The sequence below is a fragment of the Brassica napus genome, chromosome C4, assembly GCF_020379485.1.
Source record: "Brassica napus cultivar Da-Ae chromosome C4, Da-Ae, whole genome shotgun sequence".
NCBI classification, from domain to species: domain Eukaryota; kingdom Viridiplantae; phylum Streptophyta; class Magnoliopsida; order Brassicales; family Brassicaceae; genus Brassica; species Brassica napus.
In genome coordinates this window covers 46,997,028-47,018,277 of record NC_063447.1, presented here as the reverse complement: position 1 = coordinate 47,018,277, position 21,250 = coordinate 46,997,028, and the positions used below count along the sequence as shown (strand labels likewise).

The 21,250-nt window shown below is 36.9% G+C and overlaps 2 protein-coding genes and 1 pseudogene across 2 annotated transcripts; all 3 read right to left on the bottom strand.

Moving 5' to 3' along the window:
* Window positions 1–503: 503 nt before the first annotated feature.
* Window positions 504–10,436, bottom strand: LOC111199749 (serine/threonine-protein kinase ATR). The gene is made up of 15 exons (XM_048756257.1): window positions 10,161–10,436; window positions 9,925–10,069; window positions 9,740–9,852; window positions 9,340–9,656; window positions 9,108–9,232; window positions 8,810–8,954; window positions 8,136–8,681; window positions 7,981–8,056; window positions 7,586–7,889; window positions 6,143–7,390; window positions 2,575–5,941; window positions 1,908–2,477; window positions 1,129–1,749; window positions 835–1,029; window positions 504–737 (listed from the first exon to the last, which is right to left on the bottom strand). Exons 1-15 carry the CDS (start codon window positions 10,327–10,329, stop codon window positions 588–590), a joined length of 8,091 nt encoding a protein of 2,696 aa, XP_048612214.1. The 5' UTR covers window positions 10,330–10,436; the 3' UTR covers window positions 504–587.
* A 5,002-nt stretch (window positions 10,437–15,438) lies between these two features.
* Window positions 15,439–18,795, bottom strand: LOC106420575 (annotated as a pseudogene).
* A 233-nt stretch (window positions 18,796–19,028) lies between these two features.
* On the bottom strand, window positions 19,029–20,523 carry LOC106420576 (mitochondrial import receptor subunit TOM20-4). The gene is made up of 6 exons (XM_013861437.3): window positions 20,289–20,523; window positions 20,118–20,196; window positions 19,875–20,044; window positions 19,759–19,806; window positions 19,509–19,604; window positions 19,029–19,428 (listed from the first exon to the last, which is right to left on the bottom strand). The coding sequence occupies exons 1-6, from the start codon at window positions 20,382–20,384 to the stop codon at window positions 19,306–19,308; spliced, it is 612 nt and encodes a 203-aa protein (XP_013716891.1). The 5' UTR covers window positions 20,385–20,523; the 3' UTR covers window positions 19,029–19,305.
* Between the last annotated feature and the right edge of the window lie 727 nt (window positions 20,524–21,250).

Sequence of the window (21,250 nt, the reverse complement as noted above, 5' to 3'; positions counted from 1 at the left end):
GCTTCAAGTGACAGTTATCGAAATTTCATTTTCTATATATTTACAACCAATGATGATATTAAGATTGCGCAAGGTTGTATTTTTTATTCGAGTGTGATGGGATATATTTTCAATTTTGTATCTACAAGAAGTAAGAAGACTAATGTGAAGAGTGATTTTGATCTGTTTGAAGAGAATGATAATAGATGAGCGATTTGCAATGATTGGAGATGGGATTGCGCTTATTGGAGGATCCGATGACACGGACGATGTGCCTCCCAAACTCTCATAGAGGAGACATTGATCCAGGTGAACCATGCAAGAAACTCTGGCGATTGCACCATCTCCAGCGAAGAAAATGCTTTGACCAGTTCATCGATGGTTGGCTTGGGACTAAAGAAGGAGCGTCGGGGTAAGATTTGTATGTAGATAAATTACTTTTGGCAATATTTGTAGCCACCCATGTTGCCATAGGCGACTCATGAACAATCAACTTAAATCTATTGTTCTGTGCTGTGATTAAGAGGCACAAATAAGGCATTTCATAGGATATTTATTATTTCCATGTTAAAATTAAGTGGCACCATGCAATATTTGATAGGTTTAAATCAGAACCAGGGCATCCACCAGATATACATCTTCCCAAGATTCTCAAGTGAAACTGCATCAGAAATTAACCGGCGAGCTTGCCCTTCTACTGGTAGGGGAACACCAATAACCACCCCGCGCAGCCGGGCTTCAATGCTGCTTATGGCCCGCTGTTATTGCCAAGTTTATCACACGTTCAATTAGAAGACAAAAGGTATGAATAGCAGTGAATGACATGTACGAGAAGCATCAGACTATTATGCAAACCTGTGCATGTGGGTTCTGAACTTCTACACCGCTTGATTTGTGTGATTTTGTCCACTCCACAAGAGGATCGTGGATGAAGGTCTCCAGGATGCTCATCAGTGTCTCCCTATGTGTCCTCAACACTGTGAGAGTGATTTCACATACCTTCATGAAGATGCCCTCATATCCAGTGATGCCCAAACCATCTATCATGTTCTGTCGTTTGGCAAACCAACATTTTACATGGTCATTATTATTATATAACCAAGGGGGCAAAAGTATCAAAATAGAACACACATACAAACGAGAGCTTGCCTGGGTCAATCTGAATGGCACCAACTCAGGCTTCTCCAGTTGCAGGCCTTTGTCAAATAAGCAACTGAAGTCTACATGAACACAGTCACCTGAAGTAGAATCAAAGAGTATATTTTCTCCATGACGGTCCCCAAGTCCAACAACATGCCCAACCATGGACCAAACTGCTGTGGTGTGAGCATAAGCTACACGCGACCTAAACCAAGCAGCTGGTTCAGAAAACGTTGTCAAGAACCATTTATGGAAAAGTGGAGGGAACATAGGGAGGATCTTGGTCTTGAGCATCTCACACTCCTTTTTAGCAGCACACTGATCATATATTCTTTTAATTTGAGGATTTGTTTTCTGCCGATCAAACCTCCCACAGGACATGTATATATCCTGTAAAATATGGCGGAGTCCACGTGTATGTGGAACCCACTCCACCATACCACAGTCCTCAGTCAGCGGAACTACTGCAAATGTGCGGATATATAGCTTCCTTCGCCTGCTCTCGGGATATTTGGATAGTAACCTGTTTATCATCGCAGTAAATTCCATCATCCGAGCATCTTTCCTTAGATCATCCTTGGGCTTGCAGAGGAACGGATACTCAATACCATCATTTCCCAGCAGAATAATCTGAATATACAAAATACAATTTGTTGGGACTGATTCTCGAAGATAAAAATGTATCTTATGTTATTAGCAGACATAAAAGGAGACGAGCAGAGAGCAGTGCAGAGAATCATGGAACCAGAGAATCACATTTTCAATCCGTGAAAAAGGGAAAAGCATACCTTCTTTGGGCGCTGAAGGGATGAAAGTATCTCGGCTTCATCAGTTATACCAGATATAGTTGGTAGATCCGAACCAGAAAAGACACTGGCAGAGTGTCGTTCATTATTCTTCGTATCGAATGCTGGTAGGGTAATTGTAAGAGATTGTTGAATTGGCATGATGATGTCCAGCGGCATCATTCTTTTCAAGGCACTGAACTCAGTCGCTATATTAATAATCTTGGATCTTGGTTGTCCCCCATGGAAGCACAGTTTAATGAAATGATCAGTCAAGCTAGCAAACTGAATGAACATATTGTGCCCTCTGTCACTTTGGTTGAAACCTTTCCGTGCACCTTGTAGAATTTCTGCAGCTGCTTCCCTCCTAGCAGGAACAGCTGATTTCGAAACAGCAGCCATAATCCAGAGCCCTTGCTGAGGAAATTGGTGTAGAACAGAGGTGATTATATTTTTAACCATTTGCACTGTTTCCCCGTTCTGGTGACAGATTCTAGATACCAACTGAGGCAACACAGTTAACCATTGATAGGTTGGCAGATCCTTTAAGCAGCCCCTCATTAAACTCATTATCTGCCAGAACAATCAAAAATATTGTTAACTTATGAAATAGGAGAAGTATTAAATATCGAAGAGCTATATAAAATAGAGAGTACACAGTCAGTACTACCTTCATATGAGTACTTTTCATTTCCTTATTTCCTGCTGAACCACTCATTTGATAGATAGTACCAAAGTCAAACCATAGTGTTAACAACCTCGGAAGTGCTTGAAAGAGATTCTTGTGCCCACTGTGAAGTCCCTTAGCATAGAAATACATTCCCTTAAATAGGTACTCCCACCCTGCTTTCTCAGTGCCCGAGTTCGACGAGACTGAACCTTTTTTGCTGCCTGCAGAGCTCAATACAATGCTCTCTTGTTGACACTTTCTTGCATCAACATATAGTTCATCATAATACTTAGCCAGGTGGAAATATCCCTTTTCCCAGGGCTGCAAGTCCTTCACTTGGGTGTAAAGATTTAAAACATCTTTCTTTTGTTTTTGCCCGCTGTGGTGGATCCATTTGGTATACAGAAGAAGCGTCTTCGCAACATCCTTTTTGTCACTGAAAGATTGTGTGTTACGAACTGCTGGCTCTGGATTTGGGGGAGCCATCAATAAGCTATTGATAGAAGAAATTACAGTGGAGTCAACAACTCCCTCAGGCATATTCAGGAGAGATTGTTGTAGCTCTATAATGGCACTGTCCGAACGCCTAGTTATCCAAAGAAGTTTTGCCTTTTCCATGTGAACATTAGGTGCACCAGAAGCCTGAGCTTCCAAAATTGCCCTGTGAGCTGTCTCATAGTGCCCAGCCAAACGGCAAAGCTTTGCATATTGAAGCCAACAGTTCCCAACTTGAGCACCAAGCCCAGAGGCACCAAAGACAAGCCTTCGGAAAGCTAAAAGGGTTTCCCTTGTCCACAATGATGATTGAGTGAACCTGAGCCGGTTCTCCCAGTTATCAACTACTTTTGAAAACACTGGATCACTTGTACTAAATGATTTCTCCAGATATGATTCCCCATTAAGAAGCGCCTGGAAGTCCTCTAGCTCTCTTAGCAAGTGAAGTTTGACAGCAAAAGGATAAGCTCGTGTATAGGAGTCCATGCCTGCAGCAGCTAGAGGAGCAATGAGAGCTTGTTTGGAAATTGCTATTCTCTCAGCTACGGAATATTGATCCTTCTTCATCATTGCTTGGAGAATCTTTGCAACATCTCTGTCAAAAGAGGCATTACTGTCTGAACTACTGAAGAGTAGACCTTCTTCATCTGCTCCACCAAGATACTCATCCATCAAGTCCCATTTTCCGAGTCTCCATGCAGCTTGTACACCTTGCGTACACCACGTTTTCTTGTACTCAGGTACTCTGGAAATTAGTCCGTCAACATGAGTGACCATTGTCTGATGGTGGCACATGTTAAGTAAGCAATTAAGAACATCTGAGTGTCTTTGAACTGATGTTGGTTCCATCTGAAGGGCTTGTTCACATGCAGTAAAAACTTCTGCCCAGTTACCAGATTTCTTATCTATCAACAATTGGTCTTGCAAACTTAACGATTTGCTTAAACTTGCAAAGCCAGAAAGACCATCAGGCTCGTCAAGACAGCTGTATATTCCCATCAGAGAAGAAACATCAGCATTTTCAAAGAAGCCTGTCTTCTCAGCTGCCGGATTCAAGGAACCCGACTTTTCACGTACATGGGATTCAAGGTACATCAACGACCTAGCATATGCTTGACACCTGAATGATGCCCTAGCAAGGGTCACCTTGGGAATAGCAAGCAAAAGCTCCAACACATATTTACACTGTACAAGAAGTTGATCCTGTTCTGTTGTTGAAGTTGAAACCTGGTCTTTTGATTTGGATGCTACTTGTCTACCGCCTGATGACTGTACAGACAATGAGAGTGCTACTCCCTGCTTCACATCATCAACCCATTGCCCAAGGTTGTCAAGAAGCGTGAAAACAGATTGAACACAAACTTCACTCTGACCAACACCAAAATTGTTTGCCCCACTATTTTCTGATGTAGCAGCATCAAGAACAGAAAGGATCTCTTCCGAAATGCTAAGCCGTGCTGCCTCGGTCCCATGGCAAACAACATCCAAAACTAAATATGGTAAGAGATAAGTAGCTGTCTGCATATCGTGACGCACTATGCCCCGGCAAGCAGCAAATATGCTTACACGGGATCCATTTGCATGTGCTGTCAATTTCTTTATCCAGTAGGATAGCCATCTTCTGAATGACATAGAAGGCCGATAAATTGGTCCAGCTGATCCAGGGTCAGACACATTTGGAAGCTGAAACCTTGAAGTCAGGCAGGGAGCTATTAGTTCTTTAACATAGTTTGAGAACCGGCCCCATAGTTTTTGTCCCCTTTCATTCACTTCACTGCTACGTCCATACTTTATTGAACCAGATACACTGACTTGCACAGGTTCCTGAGGCGTAAGGACAACAACATTCCCAGCTAATGATGGCTCACAACCAGCAATCTTTAGTAATTCCTGTATAGCAAGAGCAGCAGAGTCTTGTATGATTGTATCCTGTGCAGCTCTAAAAGCTCTTGTCAAGTGTTTGTCGATGAGCTCAAAGATAAGATCATCATCTGAGCACTGGATTTTAAAACGGTTGCACGAAGCAACTCTCACTTTGGCGGGGTCAACAGCACCTACAGCTCCAAGACAATCTGCACAGACTAACTTCAACCTCTGACCCACTGTAGTTCTTGATTCTTCTGAACATCCCTGTAGTAACGATGTGATCAAAGAGCTCAAGATCTCCATGTCTGACATAAGTTCATCGGAAATCAGTGCAGCAACATCTTCATTTCTTTGATATAACAATTTGCTTAGCTCACATGCCACCATGTATCTAACATTCAGGTTCTCATGTTTCATACCATTTACAATTTCCCGTAACTGATCCTTCAGGCTCATTAATCCACGTGCTTCTTGAATAGCATTGTTCAGTCCTGCTAAAGAAGGTATGCTAGGTAAGAGTGGGAACTCACAGATGTGCTGCTTTAGTATATCTCTATTCTTCAAAACAAGTTCTTCAAGAATTTTCACCACTTCGTCTAGACATACATGGGGACCTTCCTTCTCTCTTTCCAAGAAGGGTATAAGCGCCGCAAAAACCTGAGAAATCACATGTTTTATGCTAGACGGCGAGACGGCAGCCAATTTTTTTGTGAAAAAATGCAAGACAAAGAGACCCTCGCTCTGAAGTGCATCTTTGTCAATGGCATGCATAAGGAGAACCATAAGCTTCGGCACATATGTGCTGAGATAATGACCCATCATCTCAATGAGCAGCTTAATACGCTTCAATGCTTGTTTCTGAAGGAAAATATCATCGGCATGAAGCATTTTTCTGTCAATACTGTTAAGGAGTCCAACAAAATGGTTTTGTAAGAATCCTGGAAGATCTTCAGCATTTGTTAAGACTTTTGAGATTTTCTTTATTGCCTCAGGCAGTCTCTGTAGCCTGCATAAGGAAAATTCTGAAATCAAACAGTATGTCATAAGAACAAACAAACACCAGGACGTTCAGTTATTTGTTTAAAATGATGATTGAAGTTTCCTCTCACGACTTTAAACAACCTCTATCTAGTCCGGTTAATATGTCAACATTAATGAGCACACGATAGAGCCGTAACCATGCATCAAAAGAAGAAGGACAACATACCGTCTATCTGTCTCGGGTGTATCAGCAATGTCCAAAAAGCACACGAGCTCATCTAAGAGTGCAGGTAGTGCAGCAGAAAAAATTTCTTTGTTGTCAGAACCAATCTGTGAATGATACAACTGCAAAACTGAGAGGAGATTCTTCTCTTCTTCTTGATTCAGAGCAAAAGCAAGAACTCTGGGTAGCCAATTTACTATTAGAGGTACCACATCTGTGTCTAATAACTTGGCCAGTTCGTTCAAGGTCTTTGCTGCTTGAGCATTGTCCTGCCAATATACCAAGAGCTTAGGAAGAACAACAGGGACCATTTTCTTCACTAGTTCTTCAGTTTCAACACCCAAAACAGCCTCTGCAAATTCTCTTACTACATTTGGACGGATGGTCAGCCTGGCAGATAGATTATCAAACAATTTAGTTTGAATATGTGCAGCTCTGGAAAGTAGCATCGCAAATCCCCCTTTCACATGGATGTAGCATGACCGATTTATTAACCTTGACGCATTTATTCGGACGATCAAGTTTGGATGATCAAGCTGATCAATCAGCAGGAAAAGAGAAAACAAGAAAAGCTCACTGGTAATATCAACAGCTACCATAACTTCAGCTGCCGTTTCCAAGAGAGTCTGAATGACAAGCAGATCTTTCGCTGTTGCTAGAGAATTCTCAATCAAATCAAAAAAATTCCTTTCGCAACTTTTTTCCATAGCATCCTCATCAAGAAACAAACAGCTCACAATAGGTTGCTGTACAAAGATACCAATCTGCGCACAGAATGCTTCCCTTACATCTGTATTTACATGAAGTAGCAGATATTGAAGGCATCTTATCCATTGAGACCTTGTTCTGACCAGAATATCTGGGGTTGTGTGACCAAGAACTCTTTGTATTACTTCTACACAGGCTAGTTGAGTCTCTTCAGAAGAGTCATCATATAGAAGGTTAAAATATAAGGATTGAAGATCAGAGTAATCACAATGATGACCCATTTCTAAATTTCCCATCTCCGGAGTCTCTATGATTCTGAAATGCTTCTCATCTTTGCTTTCGATAAGTTTATCACACTTCGAACACTGGAACCCTTGAAGTAGACAGTTCAGAGTCTCATCTTTCTTTAGATCTTCATGTAGGAATAAATGGCATGCAGTTTTCTCTGGGCCAGTAGTACTTGATCCATATAGGCACGATAAGAAGCCAAGAGACTGAGGAATGGTTTTCTTAACCATCAAATCCTCTTCTTTCAACAAATGCCTACGAATGTAAGACAAAAGAACAGTTAAGTTACGTTTTAAAAGAACCCTGAGCAAAAAGAGCAATATGAACTTTAGATTCATTATAATGTCATTTTTCAAACTCATTTCAATGATTCTTTTAGTTGCTTTGATAGGTGCAATTACTGTGTCTCGTCAATAAAAAAGGTTTTGATTAGTAAAATTATCAACTTACTCCAGCCTTCGGAATATATGAGGAAGGGCATCAAGACCAGTGAAAAGAACTTTAAGTGGCATGGAGATAACAGCAACAGCTCGCACTTGTTCAGAATCATCTGAAAGAGCCATACTGAATATATCAAAACCACTCCCGGATTGTATTCCAAGCTTCGTCCATATCCCCACAGATAAGCACTTAGCCTTTCCTAGAGAACTAGGCCTCTTAAAAAGTAGAGAGTGCTTCCAAGGAAGCTTCAGCAAGACTTGTATCGCATCCAAATCATTCTCTTTACTTGTATATTCATGTTGTAAATCCAAATCTGCTGAACGGAGAAAACATCAAGAAATGCTGGATCCAAAACTTGTATAAAGCAAAAGGGAATGTCAGACTTCGTGGACAAGGAACGTTACCAAGAACGAGTAGCATATTGTATATTCCTTCCAAGTAAAGAGAGATGTCGAAGATGATAGGGTTTTTGTTCTCAACCTACATACGAATCATTTTTAAAAAAAAAATCATTTGAAAACTTTAATATAAGAAAAGGGATTGGGGAGTTTCTCGTTACCTGCTCAGCTATCCAGGGTATCCAGGCATACATCTGGCGAAACAAGCTATAAGTCATTCTGGTCCAGGGACATAAACAAAATGCATTGGTGAGAATGCTAAGTGCCACTATCGAAATTTCAGGCCGTAATAGACTAGGTCCAGCAGGTGGAGGCTTTAAAGATTCTACAGCTGAAATAAGCATCCTATGCAGATTGGCAGCATCCTTTCCATCAGTCTCATCAGTAATTTCAGGAGCAAAGTAAACCCCTTGTTGAGTATCAACACCAACTTTCTGGCGCTTCCTTTTGTGGGTACTTCCATCCTCCATATGCCTTTTTTGCCCAGCGTTAATACCCTGAACAGGTCTATCACTTGCTGCTGTTGTATGACTACCACATTTGGCTGTATAAAAATCAGGCCCAAGAACTACAAGAACTGCTTGAAAACATTCTATCAATTGAAAACAAGGTTCTGAAAGATGAAGCAACTCTAGAAGGCAATGTAGCTTCCAAACATAAGGAGGACAAGATTTCACAATCCGCACATATGCACTGCACAGGGAAGCCTGCATACATAAATACCCAGGCATGATTTACCAAAAAGTTGTTGAAAGTGCAGCACCAAAAATAAAATAAAAATAACTCATCAGAAATTCATAGAAGATTGAGACATGTGTATAAGATCCAAATATACCTTAAGCTCCTCACTCTTTGTTCTCTGTAATACATGAGGAAAGACCAATACTATACTTTCTGCAGTTAGTTTGACAGTAACATCAGAACAACTGGAATATACTGTCGCAAGGCAACGTCCAAGGGTAGAATCATAAACCGCATTCCTGTAACACAAACCCAGAATTTGAAGTCTTAAAATGAAGGTCATTTATCCGAAGTTTCATAGGAATATGTGAGGAAGGTAAACAGAAAAGATCCAAAAAAATTTAAAAATAATTCACAATCATGTCAGAATCTTGACAAGTTCGGGAACACACCTGTACACAGGAAGTCCTTCTTCATCTGCACTTAAAAGGAGTATGATTGACTGTATCAAACCCAAATGAGGGAGCATGTTGAAACTAAGGATAGATCCAACGAGAGAAGCAAGTTCAAAGCATGCCTTCCATATCAAAACAGATATCAGATTAGTATACCCAAAAATCATCACAGTAACACTAACAAATCAGAAAAAAAAATCACCAAGCTAATGAGCAAATATCAACTCACCATCTGCAGATCAGCACCACCAGAGCATACCAAAGAACAAGCAGCCTTTAAAAATGATGTATGGATGAGACCCTCAACGTAGAGTGTCCCCTCAGTGAGGCATTTACAGATGAGTTTAATAACACAAGTAGCAAAAGGCTCCCACCGTTTGGGTCCCAATAAGCTCAACACAAGACCATCCCCCTCTGCTGGCTTATTAGCAACAGGCAGATCACAGAGATGACAGGAATCACCCCAAACTCCGGAAAAGGACATAGAGAAACACCTAAACGGAATGTGAGATGCATCCGAATGAAGTGATGCAATAGGTTGCATATCTGGTGGACACATAGAAAAAAGGCATGTTAAGTAGAAGAACTCGTATTATATTAACATTCACAGAATCAGTTGGTCTTTGCACCTTGAATGGTCTGCAAAGCGTCCTGGAAGAACATACGGTAGGCCTTCCTTGAGTTGGAACGCAGCAGCATTAAGAGAGATCCAACAGTGTCGAGTATCACTACATGCCCAGGACTGCAATTGGTTAACAAGAGAAAAACATTAAACCGGAACTCGGTTTAGGAACCAGTGGGGAATCAAACTTACACAAATTCTGGTTCAGCGAAAAAGGGCAAAATATGAGCAATCACAGGGAAAACAGCAGCAGGGTCACCGTGATAGAAAACTCCTGGAAGATTCCTCGCTGTGTGACCAACAAGCTTCAGCACAGCTGTCACTTCCCTCCTGCTCCCTGGCAAAATCAATCATCCACATCTGAGGTTTAACGTAATTAAATTCATCCAGAGGGGAAAATAGAGAAAGAGATTGTGGTGATTTGGTACCCAGAGAAGGGACGACGTATGCGTTCAGAAGATTAGGGATGACGGCCCGAAATCGAATCTCTAGAGCATCCTCTTCTCCGTAGGCGTGGCCAAGGTTATTAGCCGACGATGCTGCGACGCGTTCACGGAGTTTGTGAACCAAGCTCGAGAGATTATTGTCGTTCGCCATTTCAGTGTGTCCCAGACGCTTCTTCTCCGCCTCTCTCCCCTCTTTCCCTTCCCTCCCAATTTTTTAAAAGAAAATAAAAAATGTAATTTGTGTAGTGACTGGAGAATAATATGGGAGGGAAACCAAGAAAAAAATTGCAATATATAACAAACAAACAATTATTAGTAATTCAATATCTAATCAATTTTACCGATACAAATATGACAAATCTCCAAAATATCACAAAAATAACACTCCAAAACTAAAATGACCAAAATAGCATCTTTTTAAGTTTATCCTTTGAAAATTTTAATTTTTTTATTTTTCAAAATTTGAAATCTTATCCCCAAAACCTCATTTCTCAACTCTAAACCCTAAACCTTAAACCCTAAACCCTAAACCATAAACCCTAAACCCTAAACTCTAAACCCTAAACCCTAAATTCTAAACCCTAAACCCTAAACCCTAAACCCTAAATCCTAAATTTTAAACCCTAAACCCTAAACTCTGAACTCTAAACCCTAAACTCTAAATCCTAAACCCCACCCTTTAACTCTAAACCCTAAGTTTGTGACTTTTGATAAAACATTAGTGCTATTTTTGTGACTTTTGACCTTGAGTACTAGTTTGGGAACAAAAACTTGATTTAGTGCTATTTTTGTCTTTTTCTCATACAAATATTTTCTGTATTTTCATTTCTATCAAAATAAAATATTTTTTTTCTTAAAGGTATGTATAAACTTTTTTGTAATATATTTTTAGAAAATAAATTTTATATATTAAATCATATTCGGATTTCTTCAAGAAGTATTCAAGATATAAATATTTATTCGATCTGCATTGAGACAAAGAGTTCATATTTGGTGAACATAATCGAGAACACATCTAACTCGCTTACTTTTACATCGGAGTTAACTTAAATCTTGATTGACAAAACATTTACAAAACATTATGCTTCTTCTTCCCTATTTTTTTTGTGCAAACCATATTCACTATAATTAAACCGGAGTCATAAAAAACAAAGCTGATTTGGCAACACTGTCAGTTAAAACATTAACATTCTAAGAATAACTTAAACTTGGTAGACTTAAATGATATAGATAAAAGGTATATATATCTGCTAGCACCTAGAGAGAGTCCATCCCACAAGGGGGGAGGTTATGGCAGAACGAAAAGCCAATGCTTCCGCCATAAGGGGCGACGATGCGAAAGTTGAAGTTGCTGCATGTTGTGAACATGATATCAGATCATCAATAATCTAACCCAAACTATTTTACAAACAGTGCCATTTTGACATTTTTTTTTATTCACAATATCATTTTAAACTTCTAATGCAATTTGTATATTTTTAAGATTGGTATTAATTGCAAAATGCTTAAAATTATAAATAATTTCATTTATCTAAAAGAAATAGTTAAACTAATATAATTATTAGAAACATAAATAGACTTCGATCATTTTCTTCATTTATGTGAAAATTTCAAAAATATATTCTTTGTGAAACAAAGGGAGTATAAGATTTTGCATTTGGACTGTTGCCATAATTTACTGTTAGGCAGTTTTGCAAAGCCTTCGATCATGAAAAGCAACTCCAAATAAAAAAGAAAGATTCAACTTATAAACATCTCATGGAGGTTAACTTCAAAAGGTTTGCCTTGACACATTCTTTCACCTAGTGCACAAAGACATTAATGTCTAGGATGGTCTAAAGTACATACATATGACTAGATTATTCAGTTCATATTTGGTGAACATAATCGAAAACCCATTTAACTCGTTAACTTTTACATCGGAGTTAACTTAAAATTAGCAAAACATTTACAAAAGCATTATGCTTCTTATTTTTCAATCAAGAATTATTATAAAAGTATTTAGAATGCGTAAATGCTTTCTATATGCTCTATGATCAATGTTTTAATAAAAAAATTTCGGTAGAACATTTGCATTTAGAATATATAAAAAATTTAAAATAATTTATATTATTAATTTATTTTATTTAAAATATCAAATATTACATTTATATCCAAAAACAAATTATATTTTGAAAATTAAAATTTACCAATAAAATATTGTTAATTTTTGCCGAAAATACTTCACACTTAAATTATAATTAAATGTATATTTTCAATAACAAAAATATACAAATTAATATTATATATATATATATATATATCTATATTATTTAGAAATAAACATATATAATATCATATACTAATTTATATGATAATTTATATATGAATCATTTGTGGCTCTACCAATTATTTTATTAAATATATTTATGAGAGTACACTACTTCTACATCATACTAATTCTAATATCCTAATGCTACTGCTTTGTCATCGGCTTTACTACTAAAACACTAAAATAAAATTTGTAGTTACATAATAAGGGAAAAATTTGAATTTCAAACAAATTACCTAAACCAATCAAGATAAAATCAAACTGAACTCAGGCTAAAAAAGTCAAATAGATAATATATTTTCAGTATCGCAAAATCTGAAAGTACGCATTGAATCAAAATTCAAACATATATAAAGACTCAAATAGATTGAAACCCAAAAGTATACATTGGATATATAAAGGGTCCGAATGGCAATATGCGCAACAACTAAACTGCAGTGCGATCCTAAAAATAACGTAACATATATATAGATATATGTAGAGATTTTATTAGTATTAACTGTGGTGCAGTTTTACACCTTTAAACCCAAAGTATATTCAAATCACTTAGTAATCGGCTCTGCCCTTTGCAACTAGCCCGAATTTTATGTACTTTTGTTTGTCATTCTTCTTCCTTATTTTTTGTGCAAACCATTCAATAAAATTAAACGGTAGTCATGGAAAATAAAGCTTATTTGGCAACAGAGTCAGCTAAAACATTTTCAGCTCTAAAAATAACTTAAACTTGATTAAATGATAGAGATAGAAAGTAGAAATCATGAAAAACTCCAAAGATTTCCATATTCACTTGTTACTGTTGATCATTCTTATCAAAGGTCGAGATTCTGAGAGCACCCGGAGAGGATAGATCCCACGAGTGAGGATGAAAGTTATGGCCGAACGAACAACAAAGTCTTCCGCCATAAAAGGCAACGAAGCTAAAGTTGAAGTTGCTGCATGTTGTGGAGATGATATCAAATCATCAATAATCCAACCAAAATAATTCTACAAACAGTGTGATTTTAACACTTTTTCTTGTTCACAAAGAGTGTTACATTGAACTTCCAATGCAATTTATATCTGTTTTAAAATTAACTAGAGATTGACCCGCACGCCTGTGCGGAGGTTAATTTTCACGATTTTATAAATTTTTATTCGTTATTTTATATTTAGTGTTATATATTTAAGATGTGTCGTTGTATAACTAATTGTATTGAAAAGATTCGGACTGAATCGGGTAATAAGATTATTGTTGGTACAAATATCTGAACCCGTTTCAGATACATTGGTTATTTAGATATTTTTATGTTTCTGCACATCAGAATCAAAATCATTCAGACCTGGGAGGACCCAACTCAAACCTCATACATAAATTTATAATATCCAAGTGGCGCCTAATTTCAAAATCCAAAAAAAAATAATCCCGAAAGAAACAACTTGTCCCTGAATGAGTATCTGAATGTCCATATCTGACTGATTCTGTAAATAAATTAAAAAGAAAACTCTTTCTATATATTTGGAAAAATAAGAAAAATAGAAAGAATTTTTTATTTAGTAAAATATTTATATGAAGTGAAACATTATGTGACAATAAATATAATATGTTTTAATTATTTTGATTTAAATTATTATTTTGTTCACATAAACTATGCCTTTGAATTATGTGTTTGGCTATGTAATTTTTCACCAATTGGAACTAAGACAAAAGAAAGTTTTAGTAGATTAAACTAAACTATTAACCATATGCAAAACTCGGTTATCTTACATTTTTGTTTTTTATAATTGCACAAAGTTAATACTGATTAACTAATAAATTAAAAAAAATGCACTATTACTTTTGTGGTATATTATAATTAATGATTTGATGTATTGTTACGGTAAATATAATTAATGATGTGATGTATTGTTAAAGTAATATAATTAATGAAATTACTAAAATAAAACTATACTTATATTTTTATACATTAATATTTGTTTTCATAATTAGTGTTTTATATTTTAGATATGTCGTAATATAACTAATTGTATTCAAAAGACCTGGATCGAATCAAATAATATGGTTATTTTTGGTACAAATATCCAAAACGTTTCAAATACATTGGTTATTTAGATATTTTTAGGGTCATACATCAGAACCGAACTCATCTAGACTCAAAATGACTCAACTCAAAACCCACACATAATTTTATAATATTCAAGGAGGGAGTAATTTTAAAACAAAAAAAAATGATACCCGAAAGGAACAACTCGTACCTAAGTGGATATCTAGTGTTCATGTCTAACTGATTTTATAAACTAATAAAAAAGACCCCTTCTATGTGTTTGGCTAAATTAAGTGAAATAGAAAGAGTTTTTTATTTAGTAAGACAATTATATTGAGTGAAAAATTAAGTGACAATAAATGTAATTCAGTTTTATTATTTTGATTTAAGTTATGATTTTATTCACAAAACATGTTTTTGAAACATGTTTTTGGCTACGTAATTTTCCACCGATTGAAATTAGAAAAAATGTTTTAGTAAAACAAACTTAACCAAATGTTTAACCTAATGCAAAACTCAGTTATTTTACTTTTTTGATTTTATAATTGACACAAAATTAATATTGATTAACTAATAAATAAAAATCTACACTATTATTATTATGTTAATATAATTAACGATGTAAAATATTGTTAAGGTAATATAATTAATAAATTTGTTAATACGAGTGAAATATGGAAATACAATTAATGTAATACTGCTATCCACGTTCTTAAACAATTCTCAGTTATACTACTATTGATGTTTCCAAACAGTACTAAAGTGTACTTCAGTTTTAATAATATAGATATTAATTGCAAATTGCTTAAACTTATAAATAATTTTATTTATCTGCAAAATATTGGCTAAGAAAATATAATTATTAAAGGCATAAATGGATTTCAATCTTTTACTTCACTGTAAAAAAATCAAAACGATATTCTTTGTGGAACAGGGGAGTATAAAATTTTGTATTTGGACTGTTGCCATAATCTACTGTAGGCAGTTTTGCAAAGCCTTCGATCATGAAAATTCCAAGTAAAAAAGAATGAGATCCATTATAAACATCTCCTGGAGATTAACTTCAAAAGTTTTGCCTTGACACATTCTTTCCCCTAATGCACAAAGACAGTAATGTCTAGGATGGTCTAAAGTACATACATATGGGTGGATTGATTCTTAAGATGGAAAGAACCGCAGACGGTATTGTCCATATTCCATCAGCACATATCAGTCCGGAAGCTACTGCACCAGAGTAATCATCTGCGTCTTTCTTATCTACTCGTTCCCATATGAACAAAACCACGGTCCCAACGAACATGTCGATGGCAAAGTAAGCTCCTATGTAGAATGGAGCAGCCATAGCCATGGGAAGTGGTGTAAACTTAGAGATCTTAGGCGGTGTGATGTCTCTGACAAGATTCACAACGAGAGCAGCGACGAAGAAACCGCAACAAAGAGCCAAACAGTGTTTAGGCAGTTTCGCAAACCCTTCTATCCCAAGAATAGCCATTTCCCGGTAGATAACAACGTAAGGCGCTTTGTAAAGACCATCAGGATCTCCGACCTCAAAAGCAGTCCAAAACATCCAAAACGTGAGAGGAGCGATCACGCAACCCATTGCTGTACCCAAAAGCTGAGTTACAAACATGGATTTCGCAGATGATGACGTGAGGTAACCTGTTTTAAAGTCTTGCATGAGATCCGCTGCGGTTGAGACGATTGCCATCATAACACCACATGCTGATAAACCGGCAATGACTCCACCACCACCACCACTATTGTTTCCTACAATCGAAGCTATGGTAAAAAGACCAATCTTTCCGTAGGTCGAAGGCAGGCTCATATCCGTGAGCCCTGCTCCATAAGAATTGCAAAAGGCTAGACCCGGTGCAACCAAGTATGAACAGAGGACAAAGTACCATTTCAATGGTGGGAATATCAATGGGATGGTTGCGGTCGAAATGGCTGCTAGACACGCATAACCAGAAACCGCAAAACCTAGGGGTATCTGGTCCTTGAGAAACACTTCATCTCTTTTCTTCTTCTCCAGCAGTGATTCCGAGCGCTCACCACTCTCATCTGAATCAAGAAACTCTTAAGAATACGTTTGAGAAAGACTATTACTTAAAAAATGCGATAGATGAGTCAGAATCATGTCCTTCAATTCACACCTAAAATGTCGGTAAAGACAGGTAGATGTTGTTGTTTGTTGCAGAGTTCCTTCATAGTGACAATAGTGATCTTGATGATGTTGTAGAGACCGTCACCAAGGATGATAGCAATGGGGATAAAGACCTATAAATGTGGTAATGACATGAAAAAAAAAGCATGGGTAAAGAAATTACGTATGAAAAACTAATTATTGTCACCTTATATCCGTAGAGACCTTTGAAATCGTTGGTCTCAAGGTCAGATGGATACCAGTCTCCAGCATGGCGTGATATGAACGGCCAGAGGAAACCCCAAGAAATGATAGCGCCCAGAAGAACAGAGCAGTTCACTAAATGGGGACATATCAGACCACATCCAATAAAAGTAGGACTAAAATCAAAGTAAAACCTGCAAAGTCATGTAACTTGTTACAACACTTGCTAATCTTGTGTTGTGTTAACAGACAAACTTACGTGTTCTTGAATAGGGTCAAACCAAGTGTGGGAAGGTTATCAAACCCACATGCATCTCCAATACCACTAAAGAACCACTTGAAGCAACTCCAAACAAAGCTAATGCTGAGATACTTCCCAAGACATTTAACTTGGTTTCTGAAGTAATTAAACAATAATATTAGAGATAAACATTAGAGCAAAAAAAACAGGAAGTGAGATTCAGGGTTGCTCCCGAGATTTTGGTAGGGTAGGTGATGTAGTAAAAATTTCAATGAAGTTTTTTTAATACAAATTTGGTAGGGTAGGTGATGTAATTTTTTTCAAAAAATTTGGGGGATTGAGGCTAAGTCATTTGGCTTTGCCAGGACTGGTATTGGTGAGATTGAAGAAGATATTTCTGAAAATTACCCTGCAAGCTCGGCTCCAGAGTTGTCGTGAAAACTGTTAATCAGCATTGCTGTAGCGGTTCCACTGGGATATGTAAGCTTGTAGTCCAAAATCATCACCTGAGATAACACTTATGAATAAGGATCAAGAAACCACAAACATCTACGAAAGCGTTTTTTCTTAATTAATGAGTAGTGACTGTGAGACGATACCTTGCGAAGTGGAACGAGACTGAAGAGACCGAGGAAGCTGACAGCAAATAAGAATACAATCATTCACCATAATCAGGGATTTATAACATCATCAGGATTGTTTCCCGGACGATCAGCACCAATGAGCTTGTATGTCCTCTCATCCATAGCTATCAAATACGAACCAAATCCTCCTGAAACACAGTTAAAGAGTTAGAAACTCTATCAGAGGACCAATCCATATAATCCTTATATAGTAGCAATCAGTAAACAGTCGCATAGACATCAAATTTTAAAGCTCATTATTAAAATCACACACAAATAATCAACAGTTATCCACAAGATCAACATTTGAATAGATTATAATGAATATAGAAACCAACGGGTTGTTGGTCTAGTGGTAAAGGAGTGTCTAGTAGGCACTTTGTCACTCGGTTCAGTTCTCTCGTTGGGAGGGACTATTTTTATTAATTTTGTTCCCGGCAAAGAGGTGAAAAAGAATATAAAAGACCTTTTCATCAGCACAGAGCAATCTAGACATAATTAACATGTAAAAATCAGAAGAAGCTAAAAAACACTAGACAACAAGACTGGAACAAGGACATATCTTAGAACAGCTTAGGTGTGAAAGGAGATATCAGTCTCAATTTACCGCTATAAGCGAGGCCGTAGCAAGCGACAACGCAAGTCTGAATAACGGTGTTCTCTTGCTTGGTAAAGGGTTTAACTGAAAACCCTAGTTTCGACAAGAAACCAGTCCATGACTTGACGAAGAAGAAACCGAGAAGACCAGCAGCTACATTTAGCGAAGGAATGATTCCGACAGTGAGGTGAAGCTTATGGGTAATGATGCTGAACAAGATCCCTAACAAGGCGCTAGCGATCAAGCCTCGAGTCGTGATCTGATCCTTCCAATGAGGTATAACATCTTCGTCATGATTAGTTGGAGGGAACAACAATGTCTCTGAGATCTCCGTTGACCTTAGAATCTCCGTCTCCATGTCTTCAGATTTCTGCAAATGCTCAGACAGATTCGTCGAATGGTGGTGCTTGACGTCGAATTGCTGATATTACATTAGTTAAAGGTCGTGTGAGACCAAGATTAGTCCATGATCATATTCACAATAAAGTGAGCGAGCTGTCAACGAGGATAGGATAATGATTACACAAGCACGACACAACTGCTAAACAAACGAACATGGCCTATATGGTAGTCAATTTACGAAGACTGATGTACTTTTTAGTTACCAATAAAATGGTGAATTGATCTTTTTTCTTTAATTAAGTTTTAGTAACCCTGGGAATAGTTTTGTCATCTATTTTTAATGACAGGAAATAAAGGTCTGAGAACATGAAGGCAAAACAGAACATAGCTTTAAAGAGCAGAGCAACGGCTTAAAATCAAAACCTAAGGCAAATGGAGTTAACCTAATGATCGCACCACAAGCAATTCAGGCTAAACGGTGGAAAATCATAGGTGACTTAACTATGGTCTTCACTGATTCATTCTAAAGCATGCGACTGTTTTCAGAGTTGTTATACAATGCAAAACTCTCTCTCTCGTTCGAAAATGATTATTAGAAGTAAAAAACCGTTTCTGATCTTTAGACTCTCGCGTGTGTGTGGAATTTACTGCCTCGGTGGAGGCATCTGAGATTTAGCAAAACTGATCCATGTAGCAATTCCAGCGGCTAAGATGACCCATCCCATTACATCATACTTGAGATCACTGCTCTTCTTTTTCTTCACATTCTGCGAGAAAGAAAAAACACAAACGTTAGTTAAATTTCATCAAAACCACCAATTTGCATTTTTGAGTAAAAAGAAAGGACCTTTGAAGTTGAGGCAGTGGATGATGGTCCAGCTACACCGCCTAACGCTTGTGGGCCTGAACCATGGCTATGAGCCGCTTTATGCAGCTCTGGAGCCTGCAAGTGTGTTGGTCAAACGAAGAAAAACCAAAGTTTCATAGCAACTATTGAGAATACATTTAGCAAAAAAAAAAACCTATCGAGAGTCCAAATCACTAGCAAAAACTCCTATTACTAGAGGAACATCAACACCATCTACTTATTATTGTACCTTAGAAGTCAGCTCCAAAGATTTGCGGTAGAGCTCGTTCTCGGGTTGCTGGAAACAATTAAAAAAAAATTCTCACATTACAGAACACACAACAAAGATGATGATAGTATTATTACCTCGTCAAGAGCTTGTTCAAAGTAGTGAGAAGCTTTCTGAAAGTGATCCGCAGCGACGATTTCATCAGGAATCATAAAGCCATATGAAGTGTGAACATTCCCAATGCACCAAAGCGCAGCGTGCTTCTTCGGATCGATTAACAAGGCCTCTTCCAGCTTCGATATGGCATCTACACAAACCAAAATTAATTTATCATTCATTCTAAAAAAAAAGAAAGCTAATAATTTAATCTGAATCTCCACCTAGAAGCATTTGCTTTGAGGCTGTGGGGTTCTGAAACTGGGAAAGTTCTAATAAAGCTCCTCCCCATCTCAACAAGTTCTGCAGAAATTCATAAAAAAAGGTGGAAACTTTATCGATTTTCTTTAGAGCCAATCAGAAAACGAATCTAAAAGATTAGAGAGAATACGAACATCGCCATCTAAAGGGTTTTTGATGTAAGTAGCTTCTGCTGCTTTCCGAGCATGTTCGAAGAACATCAATCTCTCGATATCTCCCTGCATATCCATTGTTTCCTCTCTCAAGCTTCCCCAGAACGACCAAGGTTACAAAATTGCTAGACGGTGGTTTTCTTTAGGTTTTTTTTTTTATGCTGAAATAATTAATGACAATTTCGGTCCGACAGAAAACCAAAATTAGTTGAATGCCTTTTCTTTACAGTATTTGCATCTCATATACAAAGATTGTTGTGTATTTAGATAACTACCTATAACTATTATTTATACGTTTGTGCACATTCTAATATTATTCAATCCCTATCGTACTCTAAGTCTATACCACTGTCCCATTCACTAGTTTTGTATATAACAATATATAACGATAATAAATACTAGATTTTGATTCGCGCAGGCGGACGTATGTATTTTTCAAAATATGTTGCCATTTATTTTTCATTTCACTATTTAGGATTGAAAAAAACTCAAATCTGAAGAATCTAACCAATCCCGATCCGAAAAAATAGTACCAAACCCAAACCGGAATTGATCAAATATCTGAATTATTCAAAATTTTACTATTTAGAGAACTGAAACCTAATCCGATCCAAACCAAAATATTTCGGGTATCCAAATGTATATGAAATAGATTTATATACTTATATAATTTTTTTTTTTTTTAGATTTAATGTATATAAAAACATCATAATATATATGATACTTTTAAATTGGTTTAAATACTTGAAAATATATACAAATAGTCAAAAGTAAATATCTAAAATAATTAAAGTATATTCAAAACACCAAAAATATTTAAAAGAATTATTGATTCTCTATCCAACTATTTAAACCAAACCAATTTATATGTTAAGTTTAGGTATTGTGACATATGTTATTCAAATTTATATGAAATATATTATTTTGTTTATAGATTTTGAGAA